General features: G+C 51.1%; 1 protein-coding gene across 8 annotated transcripts in view; it reads right to left on the bottom strand.

Moving 5' to 3' along the window:
• Window positions 1–15,556: 15,556 nt before the first annotated feature.
• PPP2R5C (protein phosphatase 2 regulatory subunit B'gamma) overlaps window positions 15,557–22,275 on the bottom strand; it is a 123,689-nt gene continuing 116,970 nt past the window's right edge. For 6 of the 8 annotated variants that reach the window (XM_047737653.1, XM_047737654.1, XM_047737658.1 and 3 more), the window contains one exon: window positions 15,557–18,456. In XM_047737653.1, the coding sequence (XP_047593609.1) occupies window positions 18,325–18,456 (132 nt within the window). In that variant the 3' untranslated portion in view covers window positions 15,557–18,324. Of the gene's footprint in view, window positions 18,457–20,583; window positions 20,657–22,275 lie in introns of all 8 variants that reach the window. The other 2 variants (XM_047737655.1, XM_047737656.1) reach the window with 2 other exon arrangements.

Below are 22,275 nucleotides of genomic sequence, written 5' to 3'. Positions count from 1 at the left end.
GTCAGAGGGAGAAGCAGACTCCCATGGAGCTGGGAGTCCGATGTGGGACTCGATCCCGGGACTCTGGGATCATGACCTGAGCCCAAGGCAGCGGCTTAACGACTGAATTACCCAGGGGCCCCTATTTCTTTGCTTTAAAAAAAAACTGTGGGGATGCCTGGGTGGCTCAGTGGGTTAAGCCTCTGCCTTCGACTCAGGTCATGATCCCAGGGTCCTGGGATCGAGCCCCGCATGGGGCTCTCTGCTCAGCGGGGAGCCTGCTTCCCCCTCTCTGCCAGCTTGTGATCTGTCAAATAAAATAAATAAATAAATAAATAATCACTTAGAAAACTGTGGTGAAAAAATACGTAAAACTCATCATTTTTGCCATGTTGAAGTGTGCACTTGGGGCACTGGGGAGATCTGCAAGTGCATGCAGCCATCACCACCATCTGTGTCCAAGACGTCATCACCAATCAGAAAGAAATTCATTACCCATTAAACCGTAACCTCCCTGCCATCCCCAACCCAAGGGGTGGTTCTGACAAGGGACACTCTGAGGGTGAAGCTCCCATCTGTGCCCTGCCTCGTGCAAGGACCCAGCGCCCCACTCAGCTGTCACCCATCAGGCAAAAAGCCAAAATGCTGGTCCAAGTGGCAGCCCCACCCCCAGCGCTCACTCAGACTTAAAGCCAAGGTAAAGGGAAGCAGTTCTGTGCTGCTTTAACCTACTCTCTCAATACAGCACCTTCCGGAAAAAACTGGTGGACGACTACACGCGATGTGGTGTCCTTGATGGGATCCTGGCCCAGGAAAATTAAGAAAAAAGTAAGAAAATCTAAACTATGGACTCTAGGTAATAATAACGCATCAAGGGGCATCTGGGTGGCTCAGTCGGTTGAGCGTCCAAGACTCTTGACTTCAGCTCAAGTCGTGTTCTCAGGGTTGTGAGCCTGAGCCCTGTGTCGGGCTCTGTGCTCAGTGGGGAGTCTGCTTGGGGTTCTCTAAATAAATCTTTTTAAAAAATGTATCAAGGGGGGGCGCCTGGGTGGCTCAGTGGGTTAAGCATCTGCCTTCAGCTCAGGTCAGGATCCCAGGATCCTGGGAGTGAGCCCCACGTTGGGCTCCTTACTCAGCAGGAGAGTCTGCTTCCCCCTCTCCCTGCTTGTGCTCTATCATGAATTAAAAAAAAAAAAATTCCAAAAAATTTTAAAAACTTAAAAAAAAAAGTATCAATATTTTTTCCCCAGTTGTAGCAAATGTACCAGACTAACGTTAAGGTGTGAATAGTAAGGCAAACTGTGCCTGTATGCGTGAAAGGGGGTATGTGAGTACTCCGTACTCTCAATTTTTCTGTAAATCTAACACTGTCCCCCCTCAAAAAAAAGTCTATGAAAGCAGAGAAAGTGAAGCAAGGGATGTTGTGATGACCCCCCTGCCAGTGAGCCCTGCCTCTTGAGGACCACATGTCCTGATGGAGCTGGTGGGCAATTTTGCGACTGGGGGAAAAGGCAGTGAGATGGGCATGCTCCGTCCGTACAGCCATAGGCCCCTCCCTGTGCCGTGAAAATCCATCTCTGGGCGCATGGTTCCAGCACCCTAGTCATGCTTCCAGACCACAGACTTTTGAGACCTGGAGTGCCAGATTTTCCAGACACCGGGGTTGATAATGGAAATACAGTTCCATTTCAGGGATGGGGACACGAGTGACATGTCAGGTGCCCAGGATGAGGCCTGAGGCCCTTCTCAAGGTGTAGCATAGGCCTCCTGCGACCTCTGGCCTGAACTGTCACTGGGGAGCCTCTGAGAGCACAGGTCTGGGCACTGTTAGGACACACTGCATGGAGAGTTCATTCCCACTGGCCATCTAAGCATGTGCACACCCTGAGTGGCAGCCTGGGAACTCAGAGACCCGGACCATAAACTATGCAGAGGAAGATGGGACCACTTGGCCATGTTGTCCCCATGAAGATTCCACAGCCTAGAGTGGGAATCAGGGACAAGAGAAATCAAGTGGAAAGAAAATGCCCTATCTTGGGCAAAGAAGACTGAGATGCCAGCGTGGTTTTGGAACAGCAGACATACTGCATTCCAGCCTCTAGCACGGGGGTGTCCAGCTTGGTTAAGAACAGCAAAATAGGGGCGCCTGGGTGGCTCAGTGGGTTAAGCCGCTGCCTTCAGCTCAGGTCATGATCCGGCTTTCTGCTCAGCGGGGAGCCTGCTTCCTCCTCTCTCTCTGCCTGCCTCTCTGCTTACTTGTGATTTCTCTCTGTCAAATAAATAAATAAAATCTTAAAAAAAAAAAAAGAACAAAACAGCTCATCTGGGGGGCGATGGGGGCTGTCTTAAAACCCCACAATAGCCTTATCTCGGTTAAAATTCCAGTCCCTGTTAAATTTTTTTTAAGTTTATTTATTTGACAGAGATCACAAGTAGACAGAGTCAGGTGGGGGTGGGGGTGGGGAAGCTGGCTCCCTGCTAAGCAGAGCACCCTATGTGGGGCTCGATCCCAGGACCCTGGAATCATGACCTGAGCCGAAGGCAGAGGCTTTAACCCACTGAGCCACCCAGGCGCCCCTAAATTCCAAGTCCTTTTTGTGGCCACCTGTTACCTCTCTATCGCCTATCCTCAAACCCACACTCATTCCACTGCAGGCTCCCACCCACCTTAGGTCCTTTGCACGTGCTGTGCCCTCTGCTTGGATGTTCCTCCCTCACTTCCAAGTCCCTTTCTCAGTAAGGCCTTCCCTGCCCCTTATGTAAATTTGTTCTCACCTCCCAGACCCTTCCTCGGTTTTGTCTTTTAGCCAGTAGGTCTCATCACTTCTAATACAGTATGAATGTTGTTTATCTTGTTTACTGGTCTCTTTCCTGCACTACAAGGCAAGTTCTGGGATGGCAAAGATTTCTACCTCTTTTGCTTAATGCTAGGTCTTTAGCGCCTAGAGTGCCTGGGAGCAGCAGGTGTTTGACAGATACTTGCTGAACTGAATCAGTTGCGCTGCAGGGGTTCTCTTCAGGCCTCATGTATTTCCCCCACACCCCTCTCCACCCCCCTCCCCCCTGCCCCATTCAAATTCTGGCTTCAAGGTTCTTCATTCCCACTGCTTCTCCCCTTTTCCTGGCTCTACCTGAGACCCTCCTATCTCTTGTGTAAAGGGCTCCAGACACCAGTCAAAGGGGAGACTGGAAAGCAACTGGCTCCATCTTCCATGGTCACCAATACCTTGAGCAAAAATCAGTGAGGAAAGGGAGTGTCATTAGGGCTTGGGTGACTCTGAATGGCATGGAGAGGCGGTGCTTTTCTTGGTTCACCCACCCTTGCTGCTCAGGTGGAAAACCACCTGGTCGAGGGTCCGCAGGCTGGTTAGGCTGATGCCTGGGTTCAACTCTGACTTCTCCACTTCCAGGCTGTGAAACCTCAGTAAAGTCTCTCCCTGTCTAGACGCCTCCTGTGCACTGCTGACCACTCACCGTTGCTGTAAAGATTCAGTAATGGTGGGGCGCCTGGGTGGCTCAGTGGGTTAAGCCGCTGCCTTCGGCTCAGGTCATGATCTCAGGGTCCTGGGATCGAGTCCTGCATCGGGCTCTCTGCTCAGCAGGGAGCCTGCTTCCCTCTCTCTCTCTCTCTCTCTGCCTGCCTCTCCGTCTACTTGTGATCTCTCTTTCTGTCAAATAAATAAATAAAAAATCTTAAAAAAAAAAAAAAGATTCAGTAATGTTAAGGGGCGCCTGGGTGGCTCAGTTGGTTAAGCATCTGCCTTTGGCTCAGGTCATGATCCCAGGGTCCTGGGATGGAGCCCGGCGTGGGGCTCCCTGCTCAGCAGGGGAGTCTGCTTCTCCCTCTTCCATTCCCCCTGCTTGTGCTGTCAAATAAATGAAATCTAAAAAAAAAAAAAAAAAAAAAAAAAGACTTAGTAATGTTAAAAAAGAAACAGGCCCCAAAGAGTCACTTGTGCTAAGCCCCCAGTAAGCGACCCAAGGCGTACATCTAACCTAACTGGTTTCAAATATTTTTAAAGATTTTATTTATTTGACAGAGAGAGAGAGAGAGATCACAAGTAGGCAGAGAGAGAGAGCGAGCGAGCGGGGGAAGCAGGCTCTCCGCTGAGCAGGGAGCCCAAGGCGGGGCTCGATCTCAGGACCCTGGAATCACGACCTGAGCCGAAGGCAGCGGCTTAACAACTGAGCCACCCAGCGACCCCTAACCTAACTGTTCTCGGCCTCTCCAGGAACGTGACCTGACTGAACCCACCTAGACCTGGTCAGCATTTAGTGAAGCAGCCTGTGACCCTGCCTGAAACAACCCGCTCTCTGCCAGGAATTTCCTTTTCTGGCCCACGTCAGTCTACACGGCCTTGCACCGTCTACAGCCCCCGGAGCTCCTCCCTCCTCGCCGACCGGCCGCTGCCCGGCTCAGGAATTATGGAACAGAGCCAGCCCCGTCTTCAGGCTCACTCACATGGGTCCTACCCGTCCCAGAAGGAAAGCCACGCGGTCCGCCACACAACCTGGGCTGAAGCGGGCCACGGGCAGAGGCTCTGCTCAACACCCCGAAGCACGGTCAGCCTTCCGAGACCGCCGGTCCGCCGTTCAGGCCATGGGTCTGCTTCACACGGCGGCGCAGGTCCACGCCGCCTCCCGCAGGCCCAGGAGGCGGGCTCTTCACTTAGCAAGTGACCGACCGGCTCGCCTGGGCCCGGCGCAGTGGCCGGCTGCGGCGGGAAGCCCTCTAGCTCCGCGACCCCCAATTCCGGTGCCAGGTCTAGGTCTCCAGGACTCTCTCGCCACAGACAAACCGAGAACGCCGCCGCAGAGATCACGTGTCCGAGAAGCGGCGCGATCACGTGCTCCCGAAGCCCGCTCGGTCACATGATCTCTGAGACCAATCCCTGCGGCCGGACGGGCGGGGTGGGGGGGACTTGGGACTGGCCCATCCCAGCCAGGGGGCGGGACTTTGCGCGGAGGCGGGGAAGTCTTGGTAGTCCCTCCCCGCCCACCTGTTACCCGCGTGAATCTCGCACTCCCGCGAGATTTGGCGTCGGGCTGCGGCCTGTAGTCTCACGGTGCACGGCGCGGGAGTGGGGCTGTTGCGTTTGAGGGTGAACCCGGCGCGCCGCTTGCGTCATTTTTCTGAGCCGGGCCGTGAGGTTAGGCCGCCTCTCGCCCTGGAAGCTTTGCTGGCATCCGTCCTTTTGTCTTGTTTCTGCAGAATGGGGCAAATGTCTTAGCGTGGACGCAGGGGCCTCCCACCGTCCCCTTCCCCTGCCTCTGACACTTGTCCCCTCGGTAGGCGCGTCCTTGCCGCTCCTGTCGCGAAGCCGCTCTTCTTCCTCACGTTCGTCGTGGCCTGGCTTGTGCTCCTAGTTCTCACGTGTCTTTTATTGTTCCAGGCGGACTAGGGACACTTAGGCTGTGGTCCTTGGCTGGGCTTCTGGGGGCTGGGACCCCCTTAACAGTACATGCAGGGTGGGCTGTGGGTGCCCCTGTTGATGGTGGCGGGTGGCTTTCATCAGATTCCGACGCCGATCGGCACCGCGCGGCCCAGCGGCGTCTGCCGCGGACGCCGCGAGATGGCCGAGAGTGTCCTCGCCGCACTTCTCCCAACAGCCCTGTGCACACATCCCCGTCTGGTCCCGCAGGAACGCGTGCGTCCCCTGCACCGTTTTGGTGGCACTCTTCCCCGCTGGGACCACGGATGTTTGTTCTTTCATCTTTCTGTCGGGCACCGACTGAGCCTGTGAATGGCTGGGGCAGGCCCGCTGAAGGATAAGGAGCTGATCGAGTCGGGGCAGGTGCGCTCGTCACTGGAGGAAACTAGAGAAGTAGCAAAGCCCGCGTTTTGAGCCTGGGAGGGTTGTTGGGCAGAGGGCAGACTGGCGAGGGGGGCGTTTTTGGAAGACGCCTCTGATTGCAGCCAGAGCCCGGTGGCCCGATGGCCGTCCGCCTGAGGCGGGGGAGGACAGCAGGGAGTTGGGCAGGCGGGAAACAGCCGAGCAAAGTTCGGGAGCAGAAACCTGAAGGCTTCCGGAGCCTTTCTGGGTCTAGGTTGGTCCCTCTGTGAAGTATGCAGGTTGGACTCCACCCCTTACTCAAGGTCAGCCTTCCAGGTAGATGAGAATTTGTACGTGATTACAGCAGAGAGAGGGATGGAAGAAAGGGAGGGCAAAGGGACAGAGGGAGGCAGAGAGAGCATACACAAAGGGGACTTGGAAGAGCAGGTTCAAGGGCAGAGCAAGACCCAGAGGCCTGCCCAGGTCAGAGAGCCGTCCCTGGATTCAGACCCTGAATTGTACTGCCGGCTGACCTTGGGCAGTTCACCCAGCTCCCTAGGCCTCAGGTTCTGCCTGATAAAGAGATCCTAGTAATATTAATAATAGGTGACACTGTCTTTGGGTTTTAGGGGATACAATAGAATGCTATAACTCAAAAAATACTGACTTATAGACATAGAAAATAACTTCTGGAAAGATACACAAGTTGGAGACACGGTTTGCCCCATGGGAGTTGAACTGGGTGGCTGGCTGGTGTTGTGGGGGAAGGGCACAGAGGATTGGAAGCAAACTTTCTTTTATTGTTCTTTTTGAACTTTGAACAATATGGCAAGTCAGAGAGAGATGTCAGGTCTTCATGTCTCTGCACTGGTCATGGCTGGGTACACATCAGAGCTGAAGGCAGAGGGAATATGAGAAGGGCATGTTCTGCATTCCTGGACACCTAAGTTCTAACTACCTCCAAAAGGCGCCCCTTGCGAGGCTCACTCCCAGGACCATGGGATCATGACCTGAGCTGAAGGCAGATGCTTAACGGAATGAGCCACCCAGACACCCCTTTAAAATTTTTTTAAAGATTTATTTAAGGGACGCCTGGGTGGCTCAGTTGGTTGGACGACTGCCTTCGGCTCAGGTCATGATCCCGGAGTCCTGGGATTGAGTCCCGCATCGGGCTCCCGGCTCCATGGGGAGTCTGCTTCTCCCTCTGACCTTCTCCTTGCTCATGCTCTCTCTCACTGTCTCTCTCTCAAATAAATAAATAAAATCTTAAAAAAAAAGATTTATTTAAGAGAGACAGAGAGAGACAGAGAGAACAGGGGGAGGGCAAGGGAGAGGGAGAGAAGAAAACTCCCCAATGAATGGAGAGCACAACATGGGGCTTGATCTCATGACACTGAGATCGTGATCTGAGCTCTTATCAAAAGTTGAACACTTAACCAAATGAGCCACCCAGGTTCTCAGTTACGCAGCTTTTTATGTTGGAAATTTAAGTTACTTAAATATTTTTGATATGGATTTTGAATGCTATGAATTTACTTCTGAGTACAATGTTGGCTGCATCTAATAGATTCTGATATGTCATAGTTTTGTTACTATAATTTTTAGAAATGCTGCATCAAATTTACATTCTCGATCTTAGAGTTACTTAGTGGCTTAAAAATTTCTATGTGGAAAGACCTTTGAGGAAATTTTGTTCTTAATTTCCAGTTTTGTCACATGGTGATCAGGGTAATGTTGCATTATTCTGTTTGGAATTTCAGATTTTTGTGGCATAGTGTATGATCAATTTTCATAAATGTTGCAGGTGAACTTGAAAAGCAGTGCTCTCTGGTTTAAAGACTAGAGTTAGGGGTGCCTAAGCTTTTTTTTTTTTTCTCCCTTTAAGATTTTATTTATTTATTTGACAGAGCAAGTGAGCACAAGCAGGGGGAGCCGCAGGCAGTGGGAGAGGGAGAAGCAGGCTTCCCATGGAGCAGGGAACCTGATGCAGGACTTGATCCCATGACTCCAGAATCATGATCTGAGCCAGAGGCAGACACTAAACCAACTGAGCCACGCAGGTGCCCCTAAATACATAAAATCTTTAAAAAAAAAGTTAATAAAGACTAGAGTTTAATGTCCACTTGCACTATCCACCTTATTATTTTATTTAGATCTTCTTTCCTTCTTTTTTTGCCTCACTTGGTCTTGGCAATGCTCGGTCCCAGCCTGGACACCCCAGTCCAAGCAGCAGCGGGGACTTCATACCCATGGGGGTTCTGTGCCTCTCAGCCACCCTCGTTCCCTTGCCTGTGACCCCCATCCTCAGCTTACATTCCACTTGAGGGGCTTAAGTGTCAGCTGCCACCTCTAATCTTATTGACCCCCTGCGCAGAATTCTTTCATACCTTCTCCCTGCTTCTAGGCTGAAGTCCAAATCCCTTAAAAGAATTGATGGGCTTCAGTGACCCAGCCCTAGAGAAGGCTGCAGCCTCATTTCATGGCCACTCTACCTGGCCACTCTGGTGACAGCCTAGCTCCAGCAAACTTCATGCCTCGGGGGCACCTGGGTGGCTCAGTGGGTTAAGGCCTCTGCCTTCGGCTCAGGTCGTGATCTCGGGGTCCTGGGATCGAGCCCCACATCGGGCTCTCTGCTCAGTGGAGAGCCTGCTTCCTCCTCTCTCTCTCTCTCTCTCTCTCTCTGCCTGCCTCTCTGCCTACATGTGATCTCTGTCTGTCAAATAAATAAATAAAATCTTTAAAACAAACAAACAAACAAACAAACAAACAAAAAAAACCTTCATGCCTCCCCCATCCCTTGATCTCTGTGTGCGTCCCTTTGCTTGGAACATCCCTCACTCTCATGGGGGGAGCCCAGGGGAAGCCCTGCCCCCCATCACCCTGCCCACTCCCTGTCATGATACTTACAGCTGAGCGTGATTTGTTGGGCTGTTCTGGTTACACAGAAGCAAGGATGTCTGTGTTGCTTTTTAGCACCATCATGTTGACCACGCAAATGTTGCAATGGGCAAGTATCCTCTCCCCTACAACCCTTTCTGCTGTAGGCACACGGCCAGTCCCTGGTGTGTGTCCTAGCCCCGTGCACCCTCACCCACCTAACCAGTGAGCAAAGGACTCTGTTGTGTGGGGATGGAGCTGAGCACTGGGAACACAATGAAAAAGCAACCGAGGTCCCTGTCTACTGGCAGAGGCACTCAACTAAGGAGCAACTCGAATTACAGCTTGTATCAGGGCTCAGAAGGAAACGAGTTCCCAATTTTGACAGGGTGGTCAGAGAAGGCCTCTCTGAAGAGAAAACACTGACGTTTACCTATGCAGGAGAGAAGAAAGTCAGCCATGCTACTCTGGGGATGGGGTGGGCAATGATGGCTGGTGCAAAGGCCCTGAGGTGGGAAAGAGGTGAGAGAGGGAGGCCGGTGACAGAACACGTGGGACGTGGGCCAGAGGTGGCTGCAGATGTTGACAGGAGTCAGATCAGAGAGACCCTGGAGCCTCTGGGAAGGAGATCAGGTTTCATTTGAGTGCCACGGGAAGCCATTCGAGGGGTTTAAACAAGAGGGTGATGAGATCACTGTTTTGAGATGCTCCTGGAGAGAGGGCTCTCATGCCATTAAGGGAAGTGCGGGAGCAAAGCTGGGGCGGGGCGGGTAGAGAGGTGTGTCCCGGTGTGGGGAAGACTCCAGGCTGGGTTTCTGGTGTGGCCGCGAGGGTGGGCTGTGCCCCACCAGATGGAGACAGCTGCAGGGCGGGGCTGGCAAGGCAGGCAGGAGTGGCCGGTCCTGCCCACCCTGATCCTGAGTGCCATGGGTGTCAAGGTCATCCCAGGCACCCTGATGCCCCCGTGTCCACAGGTCCAGACTTCTGTTCATTGGAATTCTTCTGTCCTCATTTAGGTCAGATCTTCACTCTGGGAGGCTGGGTTTCATTTTGATTTTTTTCTTTTTTGTACCCAAGTTTTATAAGGTCAACTGGTGGAAAATATGGGCACTTTTCTTTTTTTAAAGATTTTGTTTATTTATTTGACAGAGAAATCACAAGTACACAGAGAGGCAGACAGAGGGCGGGGGGAAGCAGACTCCCTGCTGAGCAGAGAGCCTGATGTGGGGCTCGATCCCAGGACCCTGAGATCATGACTCGAGCCGAAGGCAGAAGCTTAACCCACTGAGCCACCCAGGCGCCCCCCCCTTTTTTTTTTTTTTTTTTTAAGACAGAAAATGTGTGGCTATGGATGACTGAGCATTTCTGGTCCATCCTCTACAACAGACTGAAAATGATTCCAAAGGCTTTTTCCAAGTGTTCTGAGAAACTCAGGTTTTGATATGGGAAAATTTTTCTATTTGGGAAATATCTGAATTTTTACTTAGTAAAGTGAAAGTGTTCTCATAAGAGGCTCACTATCTATCTCAAATAAATCTTTTGAATATGCAATTCCTAGAGACATTTAAAAAAATTCCACAACCTATTGCATGGAGCACTGGGTGTGGTGCAAAAATAATGAATACTGTTATGCTGAAAAAATAAAAAATTAATAAAAAAAAAATTCCACAACCTAGAAAGAATGCAGAAAGGACTGCCCCAAGTCCAGGACTCTGAGGTCTGATTAAACACGTCCAACCCGGGGCTCCTGGGCGGCTCAGTGGGTTGAGCATCAAACTCTTGATTTCACCTCAGGTCATGATCTCAGGGGCGTGAGACTGAGCCTGGTATCTGGCTCCATGTTCAGTGTGGAGTCTGCTTAAGATTCTCCCTCCCTCTCCCTGTGCCCCTCCCCTGCTCATGCTCTCACTCTCTCAAATAAATAAAATCTTGGGAAAAAAAACCCCCAAAACCCATGTTCAACCAGCTGGGTTGTAGCACTCCCTAGTGAGGGGCTTTTTTCTCTGAGCTGACTTCATTTTCTGTAAAACAGGGCTTTGAGGTAGACCAAGGTTTCTAGAATTCTGGATTTCACAGGTCAGGAGGCCAATCACTATTGTATTATTAACACTTTCTGGGGGGATGGGGGGGCACTGTATTGCCAACTGTTTTCAAGTTTGTTTGTCTGTTTTATTGCCAACTGCAGGAATTATAAAAGAAACTACTATGAACATTTACCGGTTTGGGAAGGTAGAGTTTAGAACCCAAAGAGGAGGGAAAGTACGTTCGATAAAGGATAAGGCTTTAACGCCATTCATTTTCTGAGGGACCGGCCTCTGTTGGCCGTTTGTCATGCCGTGATGAGGACATGGAGGCACTGTCATGCTCAGCACTAGCGTGCAGACTGGTGATGGGGGCCCGAGTCTGGTCAGCAGAGATCTGACACCGGGCCCGGCGTCACTTAGCTGGAGACCGGGTCTCACCTTGGGACCACATTGGCCCCGGGGGCTGGGAGATGCGGGTTCCGTCCAGGCTCTGCTCTATGCTGCTGGAGCCTCTGGGGCCCTGGGTCTCCTCACCGATGCTGTGCCTGCTGGGACCTGAAGTCATGCCAGTGTCCAGGCTGGAGAAAATGCTAGTAGGAGAAGACGCCAGTGTCTGTTAATTGACTCCATTCTAGTTTGGGGAGGGGGCCCATGGTATCCATTATGCTGTGAATGAATGAATGGGATTGAGATTCCTGCCTTCTAGAGACTTTGCCTGGGCCCTGACGTTGCTGGTACCCGGGGCCAGTGGAGCAGTGAATGTGCCTGAACGTGAAGTATGGCTCCCGTGTTTACTTCCCTTTGACGCTGAATACGAGTCACCTCTTAGCCACTTCAGGGTACTGAGTGGCTCCCCCCAGGGCTGCCGAGAGCAGCACATATGTTTTAGGGTCTTTTTCCACCAGCAGGTTGCCTTGTCTCCAAATCCTCTACCTTCTCAGTGGGTTAACGGGCCCCTCCTCTGGCTGGCTGCCCATGGTTGCATGTGGCTGTGCCCTTGCCGGCTGTGACCTTGACTGTGAGTGAACCTCTCTGCACTTACGGCTCCCTGTCTGCAAGGATTGTGATGTGATGAAGGGATCCCCTTGCCCCAGGAGAGGGTTGGCCGCTGCCCCAGCTCCTGGCAGGCCGGCCCGAGCCCTGGGGAAGTCCTGCCAGATGGCGCTTTTTGTCTCCCTGGGGCCTTAAGGCCACGCCGGCCAGTCCTCAGTAACATCGGGATCTGGGGTGTGGTTGTGGACTGCACTGTCAGCCCAGTGTCTGGAGTCCCCTGCAAGTGTGACTGGTCCCCCTGAAACCCCGGACACCCACACTCTTCTCTGGGCTTTTCCCTGGTTGGCCCCATGCATGTGGAGCTGCTGGCAGGAGGAGTGACCTTAGGGAGAGGGCAAGTGGGCCCTGCCCGAGGCGGCCTTTCCTCTTGCTGACCTTAACCTGTGTCCCTGGCGGTCATAAAGGGCGACCAAGGGTACAGCAGTTTTGCTTCCTTCTGGGTCCTTCCAGGGAGTTACTGCACCCATGGTGGTCTTGGGGACATCCCCCACGTGAAAGCAGCCCTTCGGCCATCCCCGTTGGTGCCACCAGGCCGCCCGCAGGCTCTTGTAAGCCCATTCCTCTGTCTGTCGTGCTGGTTGACCCTGACCTGCTCTCGCGCTGGGGCTTCACTCACGGGTCACTCCACGTGGCGGGCTTTTTATCCTGGTCTTTTTGAAACTCGTGAGGACATGATTCAGGAAGAAGCAACCTCTGGCTCTCCCAGCACAAACTCACGCCACAGAATCATCTGGATTTTGACAGCATCGAACAAAAGAAAACAATTCATGGAATGGTAAGAATTTTTTTTTTTTTTTTTAAAGATTTTACTTATGTATTTAACAGAGATCACAAGTAGGCAGAGAGGCAGGCGGGCTGGGGGGGAAGCAGGCTCCCCGCTGAGCAGGGAGCCCGATGCGGGGCTCGATCCCAGGACCCTGAGATCATCACCTGAGCTGAAGACAGAGGCTTTAACCCACGAGCCACCCAGGCGCCCTATGGAATGGCAGGACTTCTTAGAGATGCCATTTGCTTTTCAGCTCGAGAGCAGCCCGTGAATGTGGCCTCGGGAGTCGGCCTGAATTTTGTGCCTGGCGTTCCGGCTCGCGAGAGGCCCAGCCTCAGGATCCCTTCTTGCTCAGGAGGCATCCCTGCTCTGGTGGCCGAGCCTCGGGTGGCACGCTCACCCTGGGCTGACTTCATGACCGAGGACCCGCTTTTCGTAAGGTCGAAACCCCTCTCCTTCGGCATGTGGGGAAGGTACACTCCTCCGCCATGCGTTAGCGGCACGAAGGGCTCCAGGAGAAAACCCTGGAGGAAAGGGGCCCTCGCTGGTTACCAGGTGCCCTTACATCCACATTCCACTGGAGGCCGAGTTCTCCAAGATGCATTTTGGAGACAGTAACGAAGGCGCTGATGAGGTGACCACACCTGAGCGAGGCGGACAGGGAACCTTAGGGCTGACCCCTCAGCATGACACTTTAAGTGCCCAGGCCCCCCAGTACGCCCGGGGACCCACAGCCCAACTCTGTGCGTGGTGCCGGCGTGAGCGGGTCGGGGTGCACATGTGGGAGAGACAGGAAGAGATCGAGCACCTCCATGAGACGCCTCCGGGACCAGACCCACTGCATAAAAGGGATTTCCTGAACGTGCCTGATTCCAGGGGTTCCTCGAAGCTCTGTGGGCGCCCTGCTCGCTGTTGCTCCCCAGACAATGGGGTGTTCACCTGAGTGTCTCTCACTGGCTGCTCTCACTACAGGAACCTGGGTGGCTTTCTTTGGGGTCACTAAGCCAGGAGGCGGGGGTTAACTAGACTTACCGTGGTCAGAAGACTGCGTGAGTCCACTGCACCTGGGACTGACACCCAGCTGAGGGCCTAGTGCAACTCAGGAAAACTGGGGAAAAAAAAGATGGGTCAGAAAATTCTTGTGACTGACTAGTAATCGGTTCTGTGTCAACCTATAAAATAAACCACGAAGCTGAGTTCAGCTCCAGCTGAAATTTAGCGAGCTGTTTCTAACGGCCCACAGGAGGAAACCAGGCCGTGTTTCCCCTGATCAGAAGAAAGATCAATTCGGGGGGCACCTGGGTGGCTCAGGTCATGATGTCCGGGTCCTGGGACCGAGTCCCACATCGGGTTCCCTGCCCAGTGGGGAGTCTGCTTCTCTTTCACTCTCCCTCTGTCCGTCCTCACTGCTCGTCTCTCTCTCAAATAAAGAAAATCTTTAAAGAAAAGATGAATTAGAGATTCTTCCCTCCACTCCTGCAAAGTGCCGTGCGATTTTCGTCACGCTTTTGCAAAAAGCACAGAGACCGGAGCCTGCGGGCCAGAGTGGGGCGCCGTCTGCCTCTCCCCCTCCCATCTCCTTCTCTAAAAAAGTCAGTCTTGGTGGATTTCAAACTTTTGGATCGTGGAGCCCACTTTCCCCCGAGTGAACTCTTCCGTAAAAGCACTTGTATCAACAAAGGGCAGCGGAGGTTCTGACACGTTTCTGGGTCCCCAAGCTGACTCGCGAGCCGGTGGTCTCCAAAGGGCTGAAGCTGGAGAACGTGTCGGAGTTTCCCGACTCGAAACCATGGCGAACCCTAAGCTTATGGAAGCAGCTTCTGCAGCGTGCGTGAGGGCCGCGGGACGGGCTGGTCTGCGGGTTCCTCCAGTTCCAGAAGTGAAGGGCACGGTCAGAAGCCCTCCCGCGTGTGTTGGCGGCCCCCTGCCCCGCGCCCCCGGCTCCGCGGGACCCAGGTGTTCCTTCGGTGTGACAAGGGGAGGGGGACGTGGGGGTGATTCCGCGGCCACGCTGCATGGGCTGAAACCTGGCGCCACTCGGTACTTCTGTGACCTCGGGCAAGTGACTTGTCCTCTGCGTGCCCGTCCTCACCCGTCAAGGAGGGGACCCGCGGCAGAGGCTCCGGCGGGCGTGAGGACCGAGTGGGCCCGCACCGCCTCCAGCGGCCCCGGGGCAGGTGCTTCATAAAGGAGGCACAGAGCGGGGTCCACCTGCCAGCCTCACACAGGAGCCGTGCGACACCGGACTTGGGGCGCGCGCACACCTCCTGAGTTCCATCGGGGTCCCCGACCCACAGATGCTACCAGACGCAGCGCTTCCCCGATTCCAGGATGGGGGGCAAGGGACGCCTGGTCCGAGGTCACGGCCAGCTCCTAGTGGCGCCACATTTAGGGTGTCCTGCATGAAGTGGGGTACGTGCGGCTCACCGAACTGCCCCACGGAGTGACCATGGGCTCAGCCCTGCCACACGCCCCAGCTCCAGAGCCACGTGTCCCGTACTCCCCACCAGAAGGGCCTTGGGAGACCAAGTGACGGAGACGGGTACGGAGGTGCACAGGTCACCTCTTGCCTGCTGGAATGTCGACCCAGCGTGGTGGCCAAGGACATGGGTGGCTTGTGGCAATGGCTCAAGGAGACACCTTGAGTCTTGGCCTCCTTTGTTGACTTTTCGCTCACAGCCTCAGCGAGACTGAGGTTCCCCATCAGGAAGGGGTGGGTGAGCTGAGACCCTGGATTCGGATTCCCTGTGATTCTACTCTGTCTGCAAGACACCGGTTTCTTTTCAAGAATCATTTTAAGCATCATGATTCGGGCTCAGATAATTCCATTTCTATAAATTGTGCTCTGACTCATGTTTGCCTCCTCAAAGATGAGTGGGGGCGGAGAAAGGCACCTCTACTTTATTCCCCAAGGGAGGTGAGCCACGAACTCACGGAGCGAGCCGGGGACGCTGGGCTGGGGCCTCTGCTCCCTGTCTCCCGGTCGCCGGCCCCAGCGAGGATGTTCTCTTGCCCAAAGGGAGGCCTGCTAACCCGCCAGGCCCGGCTGGCCTGACACCATGGCTAAATTTAGTTTCATGATGAGCAATAAAATTCACATGTTCTTTATTTAGTCCATATAATACACCATTTTTAGAGTTTTTTTTTTTTTTAAATTGGATAAAAGAGCATATTAAATGGCACGTGTATGAAGTTTTCTCTTCATAAACAATGTCAGAACAAAAAGTCTTGAATTACAAAATGTTAAAAAATATGTAGGTACTTAACATTTCACCAGAGCGTAAAGTTACAGATATCCTCTAAAGAAAAATAATTGTGCCACTTACCTATTTTTGCTGTTTCTATGAACTTTTTTTATTCTGTACATAGGACATTTTGTACAAAATATGAAGTCTACATTTTTATTACTTGTTACCATAAAACAAAGATACAATGTATGTACAATATTAAAAGGAAGCCGTACTAAAGCCACACTAAAAAGACACTCGGAATAGTGACATTTCTGATGTACAGATACATTTTGGAAAGAGTGAAGAAGCCGAACGCAGAACTTTATGAAGAAAAACAGTCACCGGTTTATTTTCAATGTAGTACTTTTTGAAATCAGTTTGGTACAGAATAAACAGTGTATCTATATAATAATATATAAGTTGAACAATTAGCACAGGGAATCTGAGTACTAACTAGGAAAACTTTAATAGGCCAAAATATTAAATAATAGTCTTGTCAAAGAAAATTAGTCTCTCTCAAAACTCCCCCCCCCCTTTTTGGTGAATGTTTGTCTTCAATAAAGAGCAGAAATAAAACCTAGACAGAAAGGTGTTCTTACAGGCTGAGCTTTATACAGTCACCCAAATTGTGGATATTTTGCTTTTTACCTAGGGCAGAAGAGAGTCTTCCTAGAACCCTCTCTCACACACATACTGAACATCCAAAATCAAGGATATTTGAGAATCTATCAGCTAAAGACGGAAGTTCAAACAATGGTATATCAAAATACAGAAGACGCTGCTTTATACAATAAAAAGCACCCTCTTTCCTTCAAAAGGAAAAGGCATCTAAACTTTTTTTAAATTATAGATTTCATAATGGTAAAATGGATAGATTACTTGTCAAGTTTCTCAGGAAGTGTTTCTTCTCGAAAAGTGGCCTTTCCCACTTTCAGCTGGGGCAATCTTTTTAGTTAGTACTTGACTTGGCTCCTAGCCCAGACCCCTCCACCCCGCCATGACCTTCCTCCAGGGACACAAGGAAATCAACATTGTGTGTGGACGTAAGTGATACCAGGGGCAGCAGGCACCACGGCCGGGGAACCGTGTCTGCTTTCCACAACGTTTCCGTGGACACCCGAGACCTCGATTAAAATAAAAGAAGCCATGTTTTATCTTTTTATGCATCAAGACATTTAACATGAACTTAATCTTGTCTTATGCCAGAGACAAGAGAAACTAGAGTCATTTGTTCAGAATAGGGACGCGTCTCCAACAGCTCTCAAGCAGGATAAATAAGTCAAAACACGGGCCACCCTGAGAGAGATACAGAGCAGACGAAGCACTAAGGGTAGAGGTTTTTCTCCTCGTGCTATTCCATTCCAAACGAAAAGCTAGACACATGCAAGGAAGTCCATGAAATTTAACAGCAGCATTTGAAGACCAATGGGGACTTAGATGCTGTATTTCTCTCATGAGGTGTTTATAACGTGTGCTCTGTTCACCTGGACAGGGTCACAGTAAGCCCTCGCACTGCCGCTGCCGCCGCCGCCCACTGGCGCCTGGGGACCACGTCCCGGCAGCCAGGGGACACCAGGGCGGCGCCCTGCACGGACCGGGGCACTCTTGTTACTTTCCACCCAGAGGCAGGCTGCAGCTCGTGATGGGCCAAGATCTGGCCCGACTCAAGATGATCTCGTTCTGACCTTTTATAAAATGTAGAAAATGGATTCTCAGAGATGATAACTTTATTAATTCTAGAGCCTTGTGAAAGGGCAACAATGTTTAGAGAAAATAAAAGTCTGCAAACAAACCAAAAAAAAAACAAAAAAAAAAACAACAAACCAAAAAAGAGGGGGGGACACATCATTTGAAAATTCCAATTCCAGTCAAGGTAGGCGGAGAAAGCTCTCTTTTAAGGTAAGTTTCTCTTGTGAGCTTAACTCCTGGTTCCCTGGTGCTGGGCCCCAGGCTTGGAGATATGGCTTCAGCAGTACACGAAAGAGGTGACAGTGCACAGACGTCACCTGAAAACACGGCGGCCGAGGATTGTCATGTCACTTTTCTTAGTAAGTCATGTTAGAACGAGGACAGCAAATAACCATCTCAGTGAGATAAAAAGAAAGGAAGAAAAAGAAAGAGAGGAGGAGAGAAAGAAAGAGAGAGAGAGAAACTACTGGCGTAACAATCATGGAGAAACAACGGAAAAGGTTGGTAAAGTCTTCAGAAATAGGTAATACTTTTTTAAAGTGTTCCTTTGATTTGCAGAACAGTGATATTACCATAGAACCACTTGTATAAATGATCACGAATTCCGGTCGGGTAGAACGTGAAGAGGATGACCAGGGTGCTCTCCTTAGCTCTGATTTTGGGACACAGTCTTACGGGGGCTGCGCCGGGGCTGGGCCCACTCGCGGGGGACGCGGCCGGCAGCCCTCGGCTCTGCTGACCCCTCCGAGAAGCCACCATTGTTTGAACTCCTAATCTCGAGCTGAGGCAGAAGTGCATTATTGCCTACAGAACGGGGTCGAAGAAAGCTCTGACTCTGAGTGTAACTGATTTGTATGGCACAAAAAGGATGTACTTTCTACAGAATCCGGGAGAGAACAGGCACCCCCAGGCCGCAGCGGTCCTCCGGGGGGCTAGCGCCCGTCCTGGGAGACCAGCTCGTCAGCTCTGCAGTGAGCCTCCAAGGCGTTCTTGGTGTGGCGGTCCTGAGGCGGCTCGGACTTGCGGCGCACGACAGGCCGGTCCTTCTTCAGATCTTTCTGTGCCTGGAATTACAAAGGCAGCGGCGTTGGCTACGAGTGAAGCCGTCGGAGGACGGAGCTCATGTCTGCGTGCTAAGTCAAAGGGCAGCCGTGAGCCGGGTGCCCAGCACCCATATTCTAAGGCCGACAGAGGAACAAGCGCCCCAAACCGGGCGTGGCCACCGGCAGTGACCTAGCGGCTAGTGGGAAGGACGGTGTGCACAAAACACTGGCAGTTTGGGTTCCTAGAAAAGTGTAGTTCCGTACCAAGTACTCGGTACCTCTGTTTTTTGCAATTCACCAGTTCTAGGAAATGTCCTCAATAGCAAAACCCCATTACAGTGAATGCTACTGAAGGCATCTTTGTGGCCGTGGCCATTACAGAAGCCGTTCGGAAAATGGAAATTTCCTCTGGAGGGAAATAAAAACAATGAATGAAAACCACATTGAAACTGGATTTAAAGAAAAGGTCCAAAACGTCTATTCAATTTGAAAAAAAGGTCCTTAGAGTAAGAGGCATTATGTGGGTCACTTCGGGGAACAAACCCGCTAGAACTTCAAAAAAAAATGGTACTTAATTATGCACATAAAATTTCCTAGTATTAAGAATAAGAAATAAAAGATTCCCTCCTCCACAACATTGTCTTCCTGAGGTTTAGGACATTGTGGTTTTACTTAAAAAAAAAAAAAAAATCCTAGTTTTGCACAAGGATTTAGAGAACTGTGTCTGCTACAGAAGCGGGGTGGGGGGTGTTAATACAGGGTGTTTATACGAAGGCACCCGTTCCCGTAAGTAACAGGTGAACAAGTCCGTCGGTTTCGGGGCAGGGCCAGGGCATCCGTACCAGTATTTCTGAAACAAGACAAGCCACGGAAATCATCTGAACACAGCGTAGGCACCAGAGGACTGCCAATGAGCTCTACACTTCAGCCAGAAGCAAGCGCTTCTGCTTGGCGTCTCCATTGACGAGACAGACTTTAAAGAGAACGGACTGACTTCCGTGGTAGTGAACAAAAGCCTTATCAGAGAAAATTCATTTCAAGTCAATCGTCTGACAACAAAAGGGACAAAACCACAGCCACCTCTCAGAGTCTGGGGATATCTAACCTCTGCGTAAAGTACACTTCTCCTGGCTTTTCGAAGCAATTCTAGAACCCACAGAAGCCAAACGTGGAAAGTTCACGTTTTTGCAGAGCTAAGTATTTCTCAGGGTTCTTTGCAGATTTATCTGTGGAAAAGGCAGGGACATCAAGGTTTAGAAAGAGCCTTGTGTGATGTTCTGGGAATATTTCTAGAAATGTGACGTGAATATTCACACTCATTCATGGGAGAGGCCGGAGTCTGGCTTTTTGTCCCTGGAGATTAGTGCCGGCGGCTTTGGGAGAAGCACCCCCATCAGGGGGCTGTGAGGGGCACAGCGCCGGGCGTGTTTGCTTTTGGCCCGCAAGGAACCCAAGAGGGAACAATTCTACTCTGAAAACAAAGCCAAGCGAAGCCAAGCCACACCCAGACTTTTACAGACTCGGTATAGTTCACCCCTGCCGAAACAGGCATTCCGAGGAGAGAAACCGGTGAGCAGAAAAAGGCCACGGTCGAAACTGGGGAACTGGAACCAGAAATGCAAATGCAGAGAACACACAGGACCTGGGAACATCTGCGAGGACACCGGGCCGATGCGCCGGGCTTCCCGCACGGGCATCTCGGACTGGGGTGTCAGGCAGAGCGTGACAAGAGGAGAAAGATCAGAAAGACAGCAGGCGGGGAAGGACGACAGGGCGTGCGCACGGTCACCCCGAAGGGGCAGGCTGGGAGGGGGGGCGTGTGGGCCGTGGGCCGACGCGGTAAGCAGGTGGAGCGTGAGGCACGGCCTCCGTCTGCCGCGTGTGGGCAGATCTACGAGGCTTGAGTTTCCATGTAGGAAGTGGGAGCAGGACACGAAGGGGGCGAACATAATCCCGCACGTTTTTACTACGCAGCTGAGGACACAGCTAACCCCCAAAATGTCTCAAGAGACCAGATTTGTCTTTACCATCAGCAGCTGGAATGACAGGGAGAAAAGGGAAAATACTTCACGTACATAGCATTATTTGTCAAGTCTTGTCCTAAGCATACAAGCCTTAAACACACTCTATGTATGGAGTAAGGAGTACCTTCACTGCCCACCTTTCCGTCTCTCTACACCTTCCTTATCTGCGTGCTTGACACTGCTTTTCTCCCGACCGACTGTTAAAAATGAGAATTGTTAACATTTTAAACGTCTCCGGTATAAATGTCATTCACATGAAATTTACTACTTCTCTTTGGATGTTCCATGGAGGGTTAGACAAGCTCCTCCCTGCCCCCCTCCCCCAAAATAAAAATGCAAATTATGGTTCTGACACATCAATACCTAATTTCTCCACAGAATTCCAACCAACCGCACCCCACTTCCTCCCCTCCTCTGCCATTTACCTCTCCCATGTGTCCCATCCTGGCCAACATTCAAGTCATTTTAAAGAAATGTGGAAATTATTTTTGGAAAATAAAATTAGCCAGAGATAAAATTAAAAGGGCCCTGAAAATACTCAGACTTTAATTTTTAGCTATAACTTTTTATGCAATTTGGTCTCCAAATTGTGCACATCAAGTTCTCCCGCATCGAGGTATTTTTCTCTTTGCTTTAACAATGGTGTTTTGAGATTTTCAGGATACAGGACTCCAACATTTTTCAAATTCAGGAGAGTCTATTATATCAAATATTATACCTACGAGACTGCACTAGAAATATCTTCACCTAGTTGGCTTGAAATGGGGCTGGATTCAATGGACTCACCAAAATCTGTAACAAGCCTTAAAATCAGATGGTATTAGTCTTCCAGTTCTTTCCTTTTTCAAAGTTGTTTGGCTATTCTGGGTCCTTTGTGTTGCCATGTGGATGTTAGAATCCGTATGTCATTAAAAAAAAAGTATGCTGGGGTTCTGATTGAGATCACATTAATTTGGGGAAAACGGGTGTTTTGTTTTGTTTTTGAAGATTTTTATTTATTTATTTGACAGAGAGAGAGATCACAAGTAAGCAGAGAGGCAGGCACAGAGAGAGGGGGAAGCAGGCTCCCTGCTGAGCAGAGAGCCTGACTCGGGGCTCGATCCTAGGACCCTGGGATCATGACCTGAGCCGAAGGCAGAGGCTTAGCCCACTGAGCCACCCAGGGGCCCCTGAGAACGGGTGTTTTAATGCCATTGAGTCTTCAACTCAGGAGCGTGATTGTAGAGATCTAAGAAATTATTATGCAGAAAAGTTAGTTACATCACCTCGCAAGAGTCACGGAAACACACGCTACAGGAGTTCTCCAGGAACCACCTGTCTGCCTTGTGTCAGTCAGAACCAGGTGGGTGCATGAGTAGAGACTGAGCCTTTCGTGTTACGGGGAAAGACGCACACCGCCGAGGGCACGGGATGGATCAACCAGGGCCGCTTCCCACTCACGATGAGAATGCTATTTCGATTTGCCTTCTGGATCAAATACTTGATCCCTCGTAGAGGAATCATAAATAAGACCATAATTTACGTGTTCTTTACGTTTTGGACATAGGCCATTCTTTTCCTAGCATTAATTATGACCTTCAGTGGGTCAAGGATGGACTAAAACCCCCCCAAACTTTCAAACCCCAAATAATTAATGTGTCAGAACTGGCTTATGAACCATCAGTTTCCTGTCCATTGCTGAAAGGTCTACACGACTTAAAAACTAAGGTGGTGGTGCGCCTGGGTGGCTCAGTCGTTAAGCGTCTGCCTTCAGCTCAGGTCATGATCCAAGGGTCCCGCATTGGGCTCCCAGCTCTGTGGGGAGTCTGCTTCTCTC

This window comes from Lutra lutra, chromosome 7 (assembly GCF_902655055.1).
Source record: "Lutra lutra chromosome 7, mLutLut1.2, whole genome shotgun sequence".
NCBI classification, from domain to species: domain Eukaryota; kingdom Metazoa; phylum Chordata; class Mammalia; order Carnivora; family Mustelidae; genus Lutra; species Lutra lutra.
Note: the sequence above shows the minus strand (reverse complement) of the source record. Positions and strands in the feature narration are given on the sequence as shown.